The following is a 15,135-nucleotide window of genomic DNA, read 5'->3' as shown; positions in this document are numbered from 1 at the left end:
AAAAAAAAAAAAAAAAAAAAAAAAAAAAAAAAAAAAAAATCCGAAGACACATCCGGTCAAATAACCTTTACGAACACTTAAGATCAGTGTAAACATGTAACAAGATCTGGGAGACGCCACTTACAGAATCTACAGAGCTCATGTGTTAAACTGGATGAAAGCTAGCACAGTGGAGAAGTCTGACCAAGTGAGCCTTGTTTTCAAGCACAGCTTTAGAGTCTCGGGCTTTGTGTCCAAAAATCTCCATCTCTTTGCTCTTGGTGTCACAACACACTGGAATGTGACCAGTAGCTGACGGTGTGTGCCCGAAGTCTATACCCCAGATGGGAGGCAGAATGCGACAGAGGCGAGACTCCATCCCCTGGGGATAATGTGTTCTATCTGGCAGGGGCCAAGCATGCTCATGATGACACGAGGGGGGTGTTTGAGAAGAGATGGGGGGAAAAGGGAGGAAAGGAGAGGAGTCCCACTGATGGGCAAAAACCATAGAGCCAGATCCAGGAATGAGCCTCCAACTTACTCCCCATAATTCAACAGATACCAGGGGCGCTGAGAGTAACTGGCTAAAGACTCACTGGCCTTGTTTGTTTTACAGAATCGTCCATGTGTATGTTTATTTTTGGAAAGCAGGTTCTGGTAGAATCTTCCATGATAATATTTCTAAGTGGACAGGAAATTTGGGACCTCTGACCATACCCAGCAGGTCTTGGGCTTGCGATTTCCTCTTACCACGAGGGCCTTCCGGTGAAATACTGGTTTTCGAGCTTTGACTCGAGCAGCGAGCCGCTTCTTGAAATAGTCTGAGGTAAAATCCTGGGAATTAGGGCAGGTCCAAGCAGAGCCATGAGAGCTCCTGGACGGCACCTCTTTTCGCCCGTGACCCGCCACGCTCAGGGGCCGCGAGGACAAAAACACCCCGCAGCAACGTGAAGACTAGGCGTCCTGACCCAAGAAATATGGAACTACTACTCCAAAAGACATCTTTGAAAACTCAAGTTCAGGGCCTAAAACTTGCAGTACACATTTACAGGTTCTCTAAGTAGGACTCTCCGTCCCCTTCCTCCCTCCTTCTTTGCCTGTATTCTCAATTTTCCCACATGACTCTGAGATTTCTTAGAAGTATAAAAACTGCACGCTTGACAATGTAAGCATGGTCAAGGTATTCGTGACATCCGTCAAACCAGGGATAAGAGAGAAAAAGGGGCACTGGCTCCTCAGCAGTGGGGGGGCGGGGGTTGCCAGGGGTAGGCCCAAACCAGACAAAACAGGAAAGGGGACCGAGGAGAACATCATGTCATTCTTGACAGCTCAAATGAATCCCAGTTTGCGGTACTTATCCATTGCTTTGGACTCCTTGAGCAAGTTTTTTTTCTAATCTTTCTGTTTCATGGTTATTCTGTCTGGAAGCAGAATTCCTTCCTTTCGCATACAAGGTTGTGAGTCCTCGAGGGCAGGGCCCATGTATTGCTTACCCCTCCTTTTTCTCCCCAGTAACTTCTGTACCTCGACACTATGGGCATTTGATAAAGGTTGGCTGACCTGAATTAGTAAGGGAGCCACTAGATCACAGTTAAGAGTTCAGTGTTTTAGGCAACTCGGCCTTGCCCGTTACCCTTTGACTTGTGTCCCAAGGGTTGGTGACTTATTCTGGTTTATAACTTCGGTCAATTTTGAAAATAAAGAGCTTTAGGGAAAGAGTGACGTTAGAAAGTAACAGGGCTTAGTCTCAGGATGTAATTATGGTTCCTGGAGTGGCCAGGGTTACCCGTCTTTATTCCCCACCAAGCCACCTTCAGAGCTTGGTATCCGTGGGTCACTACGGAATACGCAGCAAATTACTTGGGTTTTGTTTCGGGCACTTCTTCAGAAACCCCGTTTTGTGTACGGTGGACCTTCCACAGCCACGTCAATCCTAATCTCTTTCACAGTCCACCCTCATCACTCAGGTCGCGATGCGCTCCTTCCCACAGTACAAAAGGAAGTTCCGTTTTTTGTTTAAAGAAAGTTAGAACAGAGAATGTTTTCCACTGTAGTGGACTAGTTTCTACAGTGACAAAATAGAGGCTAATTGGGTGCACCAATGAAAAATTGCACCAGTGAAAAAGATTCCTTACCAATAAAAAAATAAAAATGCCAGATAAGCTTTATTTCATAAATTCGTTCTTCAGAAATGGGTTTCCTTAGACCTTCACTTACGGTGTCCATCTGGCACCGTGGTATATTGTCAGGAAATGAATCAAGAGTAAAAGGAAGTATGCTGGGGGAGCCCGGGTCTCAATAAAGGGCTTGGTCAGGTCTGGAGAAGCCCGGTGTCCTCAGGCAGTACGAATTTGAGATGATTCATTATTTAGGGTCAGAATCTCAGGACGTTACCACTTTGGGGGTTAAGTTCAGCTTCTTAATCTCAGTTCACCAACTGTTTTAAAAAGTTAAGGAAGAATGAGCCCCTTTTTAGGGTTTCTCTTATATCACGAGTGAAAGAAGATTCAAACGGCTATACTTATAATATTGAAACATGTATGATCTCTGGTGAACATGGACATAAACAGACACATCCATTCAAAAGGACAGTTCTGTTGAGCTGAAAGTTGACCAGCACCAAAATGTGTAACTGTATGTATGTAATGAGCTAGAATGGACAACAGTAGTGTAAGGCAGGGGTTGGCATCCTGTGTGAAGGACCGGACAGTAAATATTTTAGGCTTTGCAAGCCACAGTCTCTGTAGCAACCAACTCCATCGTTGGAGTGAGAAAGCAGCCATAGATAGTACGTAAATGAATGGGTGTTGCTATGTTCTGATAAAACTTTATTTATAAAAACAGGTAGTGGGCCACGTTTGGCTCCTAGGCTATAGTTTGTTAGCCCGTGGTGAAAGGACGAACAGCTCAAAATGGATGGAAGTTGCCAGGAAACAGAGTGGTGTCTGAAAGGGGACCCATGAATGCTTCCGTCTTTGTGCTGTTCTCACCTAAAAGAACCACAGAGAAGACTTAAATTTTAGAAGATGGCAGTTTTGTAAAGCTGTTGGGTTGCTAATTTAGAGGCATTTAACAGAATGTATGTGGGCTTTACAGATGAGTGGGTATTATGAGAGGGTGGCATGGATGTTGGGGATAAAAATGTGGCACACAGGTCAGCAGGTGAGAGACTGTACAGGCAGTAGAAACACCTGCATAGCACTGTTAACTGTGCTCTGAACTGTCTTACAACAGTACGAGCTTATCTTGGATCCTATCATTCATTAATTAGTACACAGCGGCTCCTCACTTTTAGAGAAGCCACTCGCATACCACTGCCAAGGGAAGCATTGTTGCTGTAAATGCACATACATATAAAAACATTTTTGTTAGACTGCGAAATGCTCAGAGACATAGGGATAAATCACTTAAATTGTTTATTTTTAAATTATGTTTATTGTTCATTCTAACTATGTACTGTTCTTATAGAATAATGGTGGAGATTTAGAAAGTGTCTTGTAGTAGATAATGATTTTTATTACCGTAGAATTCAACTTCTGCAGATACTTAACAGATAGAGAGACACATTATTGGTAGATAGAGAGATTAGATAGAAATTGGCTACCGCTCTGCATTTAATACACACTGAGCCGCTCAAATCCCTCAAGTGGTTGTGAATAACTAAGTGTACCTGGAGATTCATCAGGAAAGATACCATCGCCAGGCTAAACATGCACACATTCACACCTTGAACACCCTGAAATTTATATCGGCTATTAGGCAGGATAGTGGTGGCTAGCAGTTTTTCACTAGCAGGGGGAACATGTAAGCCTTTATTAATTCGGATAACAGTTGAGCAAGGCCACCAAGAGAAGATCTGGAGCCTAATTTCACTTGCTGAATGGCCATGAACAAGGCACTGTGGGCTTCCAGGTACTTGTGGTGAAAAAGCAAGGTGAAGATTAGCGGATGCCTTAAGACTTGAGCCTGAAGTCAAAACTGGGGCTAACGGTAACAAAAAAGTTGTAAATTTAAAAGACAAAGCAACTCCTCGATCTCCATACATTAAATTTATGAAAAACGTCTTATTTTATTGAAGCCTTTTCCCCTGTGGGCAGTTATCTAGCAGGGTAAAGTGAACCATGAGGTGGCATTTAATAGCGCATTTCCGTTCAGCGTCAGGCCTCTGGCTCTGACATCTGTGCTGAGTTACTCACACAGCTGTCCCAGACAGCTGTGGCACCCGTGAACTTCATTCATCCTAACACAGCAATGGACCATGGGTGGCTGACTTAGAGTAAAAGTAGTGTCCCCTAAGCTCTTAGGAAGGTCTCGGCTGAAACTCCCATGGCCAAACTTTTCAAATACGTGTAATTTTCTCTTAAAAAAGATGTTCACCGGGGCAAGGAAAACTGCCGTCACTTAGATCAGTATTTTTTCAGCCACTGGATCTGAAATTCCATTTAGTGGGTTGCAACCAGCATTTTATTTCTAAATCAATAAAACAGAAACAGTGTGAATTCTATGTAGTATGGGAAATGTTGCTGCACGGAACTTTTCTGGTCTCTGTACGTGTGTGTGTGACTAGACATGTGCGTGTGTGGCGTATGTATATGCTGGGTGTATACATACGCGTTTGTGTCCACACACACGCATCCAATGTATTCTATATCCTTAATCCAGCTTGAGATGTAGAATATTTCTCTTACTATGGATAATGGTCAAAAAGGTCAAAAGCCACTGTTCTGGTCGTGAGAAATGCTACCATTACCTCGTGAGGCCCTTCCACTTGGGATAACCTGTAATCCCGAGGTGCCAGGACTCAAACTTTTCTGCTTAATATCAACTAAACATACCTACTAGATGCTATGATGCTCCCACTAAAACCTACTGTCTCTATTTTTTCCATTCTATTTTTTCTAATGACGAGACTTTTTATCCGGGTGAATCTGAGGAACACAAGGGGTGATCCGGTGATTTAAAATTCAGAAAGAGGTATTTGGTCTTCATCCCCTTTCAGGGCCACGGAGCTCCTAAAACCTGTGACCCCTCCCGTGAAGACAGGCACCAAAGTGTCTTTGGTTATGCTAATGAGGCAAGTCTAGGAAACTTCCTAAGCTGTAGGGGCTGGTTCCCAGGGAAGCCCACCCTGGGTTTAGCAGGGTGGAACTCTGAGCCCTACCCCCTGACCCCCGGGGAGAGGGGGGTTCCTGGTGACTGAATTTAATCACTACTGGCCAGTGATGTGATCACTCACACCTTTGTAATGAAGCCTCCCTGAAAACCCAGGAAGCGGGAGAACTTGCGTTGGTGACCAGGGGAGGTGCTGGGAGGGAGCGTGGCACCTCCACACCCTTTCCCCACACCTCACCCCCTGCATCTCTTCCATCTGGCTGTTAGTGTGTTCTAGCCTTTTGTAACATGCGGCGATCTAGCGAGGGAAACATTTCTGAGTTCTGTGAGCCGCTGTAACACCCCAGAAGTGGGTCATTGGAACCTCTAAATCTCTAGCGGGTGGGGCAGAAGCCTAGGTGATAAGCTGGACTTGCAGCTGGTCTCCGAAGTGAAGGGGAAGGGCAGTCCTGTGGGACTGAGGCCCTCAACGTGTGGGATCTGCTGCTGTCTCTGGGTACATGGTGTCCAAATTGCTTGGTGCGGTGGGAAGAACCCACACACACCGGAAAGGGGTGCACAATAGGAGAGGCCCAGGAATAAGGCCTAATTTGGCAGGAAGTAGCAAAAAAAAAAAAAAAAAAAAAAAAAGAAAGAAAGAAAACAGTGTCAAGATAACAGCATCACAGAAAGAACAGCCAGATCTTGGTTGCTTTCCTCAGGAAAACAAATGCCTTCTCTCAGGCTACCAGCCTACTATTAAGTGGGAACTTAGTTAAGGGAATTGGTCAGACATAACCTCCTTATCCCATATCTGAGAACTCAAATTAGCACTCAGGGGAAGGTATGCTTCTCGAAGCACTAATCAAGTACACACTATCTAGGTGGCCTAAAGTTCCCAAGTTTCCATAGAAGTAAATCAACATTACAGAAGTAAACTTAATATCCGAGATGCTATTTGCCAAATATGTCAGAGGAGATCTAGTTCTCCTCTTCCAGGTGGCTTCTTGCATACCCGTGAGGTATGTAGCTTCAGGAACTAAAAGGGGGTGCAGGGGGAGGGGGCTAAGAACTTAAGGATAATTAGGATGGGTCAGAGGCCCAGTACAGAAAGGCTGTGTGTAGGGAAGCAGAGCCATGAACCCTGCTGTAGCCTCCCCTCCCCTCCCCTCCTCTTTGAAATGTGTAGGAAGTGCCCTGGGCATCAACAAAGTAGCCACCAACTTCCCACAGAGCAGGTAAGCAAGCTTTCCATTTATGCATCTGGGATGCGGCCTCCATCTGTGACCTTCAAGGGATAGGTTGGAGTCAAGGAAATGTGTGCTACGTGTGGGGCCCAAAGTTCTGGCTGTGTGATCTTGAGGAAGACCCTTGCTGTGCCTGAGGCTCACCCCTCTTCTTTATCCAGAAGGGTGCTCCTGGGATTCACTCATGACCTAGGGCTCTCCACTAGAGCAATAATACTATACTGTAATGTAAACTTTGGAAGTCCATATCCTCAGTTGACCGTGAGCACCTCAAGGGCAAGGTATTTGGCATTTCTTTGCATCCCTAACACCTCCAGTGGTACAAAGTTAGGTGCCAGTAAAAGGTGACAGGGTAAAAGGGAAAGCATTTGATTTACATCATATCAACATGTGGTCTTCTCATGAACCATGGCGTCTAGGGACAGAAGACAGCTAAGATCGTCAAGATGGAGATGAGGGTGGCAGGTGGGGGGTGTGGGGGTGGGTGGAAGACAGCTAAGATTTTTAGGTGTTAAAATCAACACATCAGAGGCACTCAGCAGTGAAAAGATGGCTGGTGCAGACATTTAAAATTAGCTTCCCTAACAGTTCCTTAGCAACGCTCTATCAGAACATTAGGGCTTTTAATGTGCACTGTACAACGTTCACTCAAATAGCTAGGAAAGGGCCACCATTAAGTGATGCTGAACAAAAAGATTGGAAAAACCACATGACTCAGAACACTCTCCTCATTGCCCTTATGGAGAGGAACAAACAACCAGATTCTCTGTTGCCCCTCCCTCCCACCCCATTAAGGGTGCCAAACCCAGGCCACAAAGACTTGTGTTCTCCACTTCAGGTGGTCTAGGTGTTGCGTCTATTTGCTTACAAGTGATTGCAACCCTTCTTTTTCTTCATTGAAGGGAGGTGGGTCAGTGACGCTGGTTTATGTCAGAGCAATAAAGTAAAATAAATACTCCCAACTGCTAACAATGGGAGCAAAATACTTCCTTGGATGAAGTAAGACATCTGAAGCTCATACTGGCTAGTGGGGAAATCTGGGGGGCTAAAATGCTTTTATAGGAGGAGCAAAATACACAAGGTCAAAGTGATGGTGAGAAATAAAGGCATTAATATAGTATTATTAATGTCTTTCTTTAGAGACATGCTATTCCATCGAGGAAAGTGAAGTCAACAACAAACTAGTAAACAAAGATTTCATTGTACCTATATTTAAATAATGGAGTAAGATACCATTTTTAAATATAAAGGGCACCAGACTGGAAGTCAGAGTGCTCCCCCCCAACCATATACTGGGCATGTCCTGGATGTCACCATGTCGTGTATCAACTGTGCATCTCCTGGCAAAGGTGCCATCAGGGCATGGATTTCGTTGTTGTAAAAGGCACATCATCACTGCTCGTAAGTATAAGCTATCTTATCTCATAATTAACTCTTCAGACGAATGTGCAAAGCAAGTAAAATAATGTAGAAGTTGATATTCTTATTTCTAGAGACATCTCGATGATGCAGGTGTTTGAATTCAACCAGAATCCAAAGCCAGTCATAGTCAGTCATCCAAACCACAACTTCACACTGAAAAATACTCTCTTCTCACAATGATCCCAAATTGGCACTCTGTCAGCAAGTGCTTCGTTAAACATGGAAAATATGCGAGCTAGTTGGGTACAGAAACCAGGGGCCTGATTCCAGTAGGTGTCAGTTACTTGCACGCCATGGGCCTTACCTCTGGAGCTCGGGAAGGAGTTGTTGAGCTGCTCCATCACTTCCTCTAACCCTGTGCTTGTGTCCTGGGGAGGACTTAGCAGGTCTTCCTCGCCTTAAGGAAAGCAAGCACAAATAATGGTAAGTTAGGTTTACAGAACACAGAGAGACACTTAGAGAAACAGCCCACAGTCCTATTTAAAAAGTCATCATCAGGGTGCCTGGGTGGCTCAGTCAGTAGAGCATGTGACTCCTGGTGATCTTGGGGTCATGAGTTTGAACCCCAGATTGGGTGCAGGCATTACTTTAATATATAAAATAAGGGGCGCCTGGGTGGCTCTGTCAGTTAAACGTCCAACTTCAGCTCAGGTCATGACCTCACGGTTTGTGGGTTCAAGCCCTGTGTCGGGCTCTGTGCTGACAGCTTGGAGCCTGGAGCCTGCTTTTAGAATTTCTCTCTCTCTCTCCCCCACGTGCACTCTGTTTCTCTTTCAAAAATAAAAACATTTTTAAAAATTTAAAAAAATGTTTAAAAGGTCATTTTAAATTCATTTCCATTTGCTCATAAATAACAAATAAAAATAACCTCTCAAGCTGAATAAGTGGGGGATGACTTCTTCAAGGGAAGAATTCCACGCAGGGATTTATCTATGTTCTGGTCTTTGGGGAAGAAAACAGTTTATCTGTTTGTAAGTGAAGATAAAATTGACATAAGTTTCTTATGCCCCATCAATAAAGGTGAAATGTTTTTCTTCGTAATAAAAAAATTAGATACTTGCAGTGTGCCTGTTCAACAAAAAGAAATGTGACATTTTGTATTCGCTTTAGGAAGGTAAGGAAGAAGTGGAGACACAGAGGTGTTTTCTCCACTCTTTACTTTGACATTTAACCAAAGATAAAAACAAAACTCAAGTACTTCTAAAGTCTACTGAAATAGGCAGAAATAAAAGTTCTACGTGACCTATGTCGGGAGTGAAATATTACCATTCTAAGGACCGTGGATACAGAGGACACTAGGGAGTAACGTTTCTTTCCTTACATGGGCTTATGTATCATCACCATCATTTTTGGAGGCTTCTAAGGGAAATTGTGTTTTTTTTCATTTTTGAGAATTTGTTTATATGAAGGGAGAAGGAGGCTTTGGAAGAAAAAGGAATTCGGGATGGACAGTCCTCGTCTGAGATTGGGAGCCCACTTGGAGATTTCGTGCACCTGTGTGTCTCTACCAATGGGTCACAGGCGACAGGAATACACCTCGAAGAGCCTTGGCAGCAAGGGAGAGATTTCTACACTGAACACAAAATTCCTTGGAACTCGGAACGTTACTGGAAAGTCATTTTTTCATAATCTTAAGTTCAGGCTCTATTTGTTCAGTGTCACTTCCATCTTAAACAAGCCCTTAAATGAGCCCTTGCTTCCGCAAATCAACATTAATGAAGATGCTGAAGGACAACCTCAGGTTCACGTCTGACTTGGAAATGACCAGACAGCCAGCGATGTAATGACTTAAAACATGCTCGTTATCTCCTTTCGTCTGTAGCGCTCGGACCTTCACTTATGATTATAATCCTGCATTCATTATTAAGTTTTCACCTGGGTTTTTTTTTTTTTTTTTAAGTGTAAGCTCAAACAATCCTTGGCACAAGGTTCACCACGAAGACAAAATCCTATCCCAGGAGGATGTCAGGCTGTATATCAACATCAGAGTGGAGGGCTTACGGGCCGAGGACAGATAAAAAGCCTCTATTTCTGAGAGTCTCATGGTGCTATACCATAGAAAACCTCTTTCAGATACTATGGACAAGAAATAAGTGCGGAAAAATTAAGATCACAAGATATAAAAAGAAGTTACGGTAGCTACCTACCAATCTACACACACACACACCTTATATTAATGCCCTTAGAAATGCAAAAAATGAAATAGAGCACCTTTAATTTCTTTTTTCCTGGGAGTTCAAACTACCATTATGTGGTGAGGAGGGAATGAATGAAACAGTGCCAGTAGGAACCGGATGCTGACAGCTGCAGAGATGAGTACACCTCTTTGTCCCATTACTGATGCACGTTTTGCCAAGTTGTGGAACAAGAGGCATCTGAATGGCAGTAAGTCTGCTTAAGTGACAGTCCGCCTTACAGAAGAAATCAGAACCAACAGAGATGCTCCTGAGCAGCCTTGTAACATTTCTGATGGGTGAATTACATCATACTGGAGCTCCAGGAACTCAGGAGTAATGTGATAGGATTCAAATACATTACAGTGATGGGGTCAGCCTTCCTCTCCCTGAGTTATTTCAGGGATCAGAGTTTAAAGCATAAACATGACGATGTCAACCAAGGTCATCTTTACAGATAAACTATCATCTGTAAGTCTCAAATGTAGGTGTCCAAGTAGAAATCTAACATTGGCTTGCTTTAATGGAAAACTTTCAGGATAGAGGTGAAGGTGTCCATTCAAATATTATTCAAGTGCCTAGTACATCCTGCATCGTACATATGTGAGTAAAGTATCGTCTTGTTTTCTTCTTTTCTCAAGATTTCCTCACTATGTAAAAAGTCCTCTGGGCTTAACTAATCTCTTTGAAGAATCAAAATCAGAGTCATCACATGTGTGCCTGAGTAGAGATGAATCAACACTGAAACATGCTTAAGGGCTAATATTTTCTATGTCAGTTATACTGGGAAAGTTAAAAACTGCTAAACGATACCTGAAATTCGAGTAACACCACTGGACTCTTTGATATTGAGCCAGATTTTAAGTGTCTAAAAAAAGAGCCATACAAATTACCACACAGTAAGGTGAGTTTATTTATACAAACCTTTATCAAGAGCCAACTGTATGCCAGGCGCTGTTGTTGAGTGTTGGGGATACAGCAATCAACAACATAAAAGCCCGGTATCCATGGAACTCACGGTCCTTTGGGGAGGTACACAGTCTAAACAAATAAACAAGTCCTACAGGTACATCACACGGTGATAAACCTTCCCAAGAGAGGATGAGTGAGGAACCTTCAGAAAGGGGAGTCTTGGAAGCCTTCATTGATGAGGTGCAGTTGGGCAAAACCTTTAAGAACATGAGGGCATGACTCATGTATATATGAGAACAGCACATGCAAGAGAGGGGAGTGTGATTGGCTTGCTCCAACAGCAAGAAGGTCAGTGTAGACAGAACGGAGCGAACAAGTACTGGGGGGAGCATGCGTTCCTGGCCTAGGAGGTAGGACTTGGTCATGTGACCTGCTTTGGCCAGTGGAATGTTGGCAGATACAAGGAGCGGTCTGTAATGTCCCTGGGTTGTAGGGCTTGTTCCCTTGTGCTGATGTGCTGTAAGGAGCACATGGCCCAGAGAGCCTGCTCATCCAAGAAGGAGGAGAGATCGGTGGGACAGACCCGAGCCTAACCTACAAGTTGGGAGTCAAGCCTAGATGTGCTGCAGCAGAACTCCAGCCAAGCAAGAGGTGTATGAATGAGAAATAGGTAACCTGAGAATTTTGTAATTATTTTGTCACACAGCAAGAGGTGTGTGAACGATGTATACTGTTGTAAGATATCAAATCAGCAAGCCACAAGTATTTATGCATCTTCTAATCCTATACTGATGTGTACCTTTAACAGCAACCCAAAAATGTGTTTAACAACACCGGTGATCACAGGCTCTCCCCTCCACCCCCACAAAAGGCAGTTATTTAACAAGAAAACATTACATCCCAGCTGTACACCCTAGGAATGCGGCCAGCCCTTATTCCTACTATACTGTTGCACTGCTTGCTCAAACAGCATATTGCTAATGGTCAAGGGATTGCATACTTAGTAAATGAAAGTGCTTTAACATTAATATTCAAGTACATTCTACTCCACGCTGATTCCGAAAAACGTGTAAAACAAAATCCTTTTTGAATTATTAGCTATAGCCTCCATAGCTTGTCTGAAGTTGGTCCAACAAAATGACTGAAACATTTAAAGCAAGGAACGCTTCAAAATAAGACAGGGTAAAGTTGGTTTTGAATATTCTTTAAATTCTGAAACTCACCATGGTTTTAGGCTTTACTTGACAGCAGAATAGCCCATCTGACTCAATTCCCTTTCCTCAACTGAAATGATCATGGTTCTACTTGCTTAAAAAATGACTGCACCCGGGGCAGATCAATTGGTTGAGCATCCGACTTTGGCTCAGGTCATAATCTCATGGTTTGTGGGTTTGAGTCGTGCACTGGGCTTTGCACTGACAGTGTGGAGCCTGCTTCTGATTCTCTGTCTCTGTCTGTCCCTCCCCTGCTTGTGTGCACTCTCTAAAATAAACAAAATAAAGTGGCCAGCCGGAACCGATGTAGCTTATGCTGAAAAGTCCTCCAAATCCTTTTATCTGCTATTTTGCTGATACCTAAGCATACTTTCTCTTTATCGAATAGAAGTGATGTATTAGACAAGTATTTTCTCTTAAAAGGGGGGCTGCATACAAACAACTATGCCCACTATTATTTTTCTTTAGATTACTCCTCTAAATCCCATTATGTCCTGAACTAGTTTCCAACTTGTGTATGATTACCTGATTGCCTCTATCTTTCCTTTCTCCAGTTTTTCAAAAGAAAAAACAATTATCCAGTATTTGATATTTAGTTTCAATCGCTTATTTTAAGTTAGGCTTTAGGGTAGCTGGTTTCATTTTTAAATACAATTGCTTTGCATAAGTTTTAAAATAGATTCTGGTATCCAGTGATGACGCCGATGATTAGCTGGTCAATGTTGAAAGGGGGACATTCAATACTGTGAATGATACAGTGAAACGTACTGACATTGATCGCCAATATTCTTTGAAGTTTATTTTTATTAGCATATAACATTCCTTTTTAGGTGTACAACATAATGATTTAAGATATGTATTATTGCAAATTGATGACTGTAATAATGTAGTTAACATTTATCACCAAAATACCTATACATTTTTTCTTGTGATGAGAACTTTTAGGATCTACTCACTTAGCCACTTCCAAGTATACAATCCAATACTGTTCACTGTAGTCTCCACGCTGTATGTTACATCCCTAAAACTTACTTATCTTACAAATGGAAGTTTCTGCCTTTTGCCTAACCCTGCCTTTGGCCATCACTAATCTGGTTCTCTGTACCTAGGAGTTTCCTTTTTTTTTTTTTTTTTTTTCAGAGTTCACTTGTGAGACCATGTATTTATCGTTTTCTAACTTAGTGTCGTTATTAGCATCATATCTTCAAGGTCCATCCATGTTGTCACAAATGGCAGAATTTTATTGTCTCGGATGGTTTAATATTTCATTGAAAAAATATATACATATTACATTTTCTTTACCCATTTATCTGTCATTGGACATTAAGGTTGATGCCATGTCTTGGCTATTATGAATAATGCTGCAGTAAACATGGTGGTTCAGAGATCGTGATTATGCTTCCTTCAGGTAAATATTCAGAACTGCAATTACTAGATCATGTAGTACTTGAACTTCTAAATTTTTGAGGAACCTCCATACTGTTTTCCATAGTGGCTGCCCCAGTTTACATTCCTCCCGCTATGCTGAAGAGTTTCCTTGGCTCCACATCCTCACCAACACTTAATCTCCGGTCCTTTTGATAACAGCCATTCTAATGGGTGTGAAGTGAAATCTCGTTGTGATTTTGATTTGTATTTCCCTGGTAATGAGTGATGTTGAACACTTTTTCATGTACCTTTTGGACATAAACATTGGGAAAAATGTCTATTTACCTCTTCTACCTATTTAAAATCAGATTTTTTTCTATTGAGTTGTAGGAATTCATAGATTTTGGTTAATAACCTCCTGTCAGATAAAGGATTTGCAAATATTTTCTACCATTTCATAGGTTGCCTTTTTTGTTGATGGTGTCTTCTGCTGTGCAGGTTTTAAGTTGAATGTAGTCCTACTTGTTTGTTTTTGCTTGTGTTAACTTTGCTTTTGGTGCTAAATCTAAAAAGTTCCTGCTGAGGCAGTTGGCAAGGACCTTAACTTCCTATGTTTTCTTCTGAGAATTTTATGGTTTCATGTCGTATGTTCAAGTCTTTAATCCATTTTGAGTTTTGTGCATGGTACAAGATCATACTCTAGCTTGGTTCTTCTGCATGCGGATATCTGGTTTTCCCGACACCATTCATTGAAGAAACTTTCTTTTCCCCATTGTATGTTCTTGGCTCCTTTGTTGCAAATCAATTGATTATATATGCATGGGTTTATTTCTGGGGTTTCTACTCTGTTGCATTGGTCTTTCTGTTTGTTTTTAAATGTCAAAACCATGTTGTCTGGATTACTATGGCTTGGTAATATAGTTTGAGATCAGGAAGCATGATGCCTCCAGCTTTGTTCTTTCTCAAGACTGCCTGGGGGTCTTCGGTGGTTCCATGCCTATTTTAGGATTGTTCTGTTTCTGTGAAAAATGCCATTGGGATTGTGATAAACAATACTTAACATGAGCAATAAACAATATGTAACACAATATTTAAACAATATTTACCATGAGCATAAAAGAGCTCTCCATTGTTGGCATCTTCTTTCATCAGTGTCCGATAGTTTTCACTGTACACATCTTTCACCACTTTCATTAAATGTATTCCCAGGTATTTTATTTTTTCATGTTAAATGGGGTTGACTTAATTTCTCTGTCTCACAGTCTGTTATTAGAGTAGAGACACAACAGGTTTCTGTATATTGGTTTTGCATCCTGAAACTTTACCAAATTCAGTTATTGGTGCTACCAGTAGTTTGGGAGTCTTCCGGCTTTCCTCTATATAAAACACATTGTCTACAAATTGAGATCATTTTTTCCCCTTCATTTAGGTTTTTCTTACATGATTGTTCTGGCTACAACTTCCAATACTATGTTGGATCAAAGTCGTGAGCATGGACACTCTTGTGGTGTTTGCTGTCCCAGAGGAAAAGCTTTCAGGTTTTCACCGTGGAGTATGATGTTGGATGTTAGCTGTGGGCCTGTTCCATATGGCCTCTCTTATGTTGACGTACGTTCCTTCTATGCCCACTTGTTAGTAGTTTCTATCGTGGATGGATGTTGCATCTTGTCAAATGCTTTTTCTTCATCTACTGAGATGACTGTATGATTTTAATCCTCCGTGGTATTG

General features: G+C 42.2%; 1 protein-coding gene across 8 annotated transcripts in view; it reads right to left on the bottom strand.

The window, feature by feature from the left end:
• Positions 1-15,135, bottom strand: part of DMD (dystrophin) — a 634,325-nt gene that overhangs the window by 7,289 nt on the left and 611,901 nt on the right. For all 8 annotated transcript variants that reach the window (XM_039248767.1, XM_039248768.1, XM_039248770.1 and 5 more), the window contains one exon: positions 8,044-8,136. In XM_039248767.1, the coding sequence (XP_039104698.1) occupies positions 8,044-8,136 (93 nt within the window). The remainder of the gene's footprint in view (positions 1-8,043; positions 8,137-15,135) is intronic.

The sequence above is a fragment of the Hyaena hyaena genome, unplaced genomic scaffold (genome assembly GCF_003009895.1).
Source record: "Hyaena hyaena isolate Hyena2069 unplaced genomic scaffold, ASM300989v1 scaffold_318, whole genome shotgun sequence".
In the NCBI taxonomy this organism is placed as follows: domain Eukaryota; kingdom Metazoa; phylum Chordata; class Mammalia; order Carnivora; family Hyaenidae; genus Hyaena; species Hyaena hyaena.
This window is presented reverse-complemented; position numbering and strand designations above follow the sequence as displayed.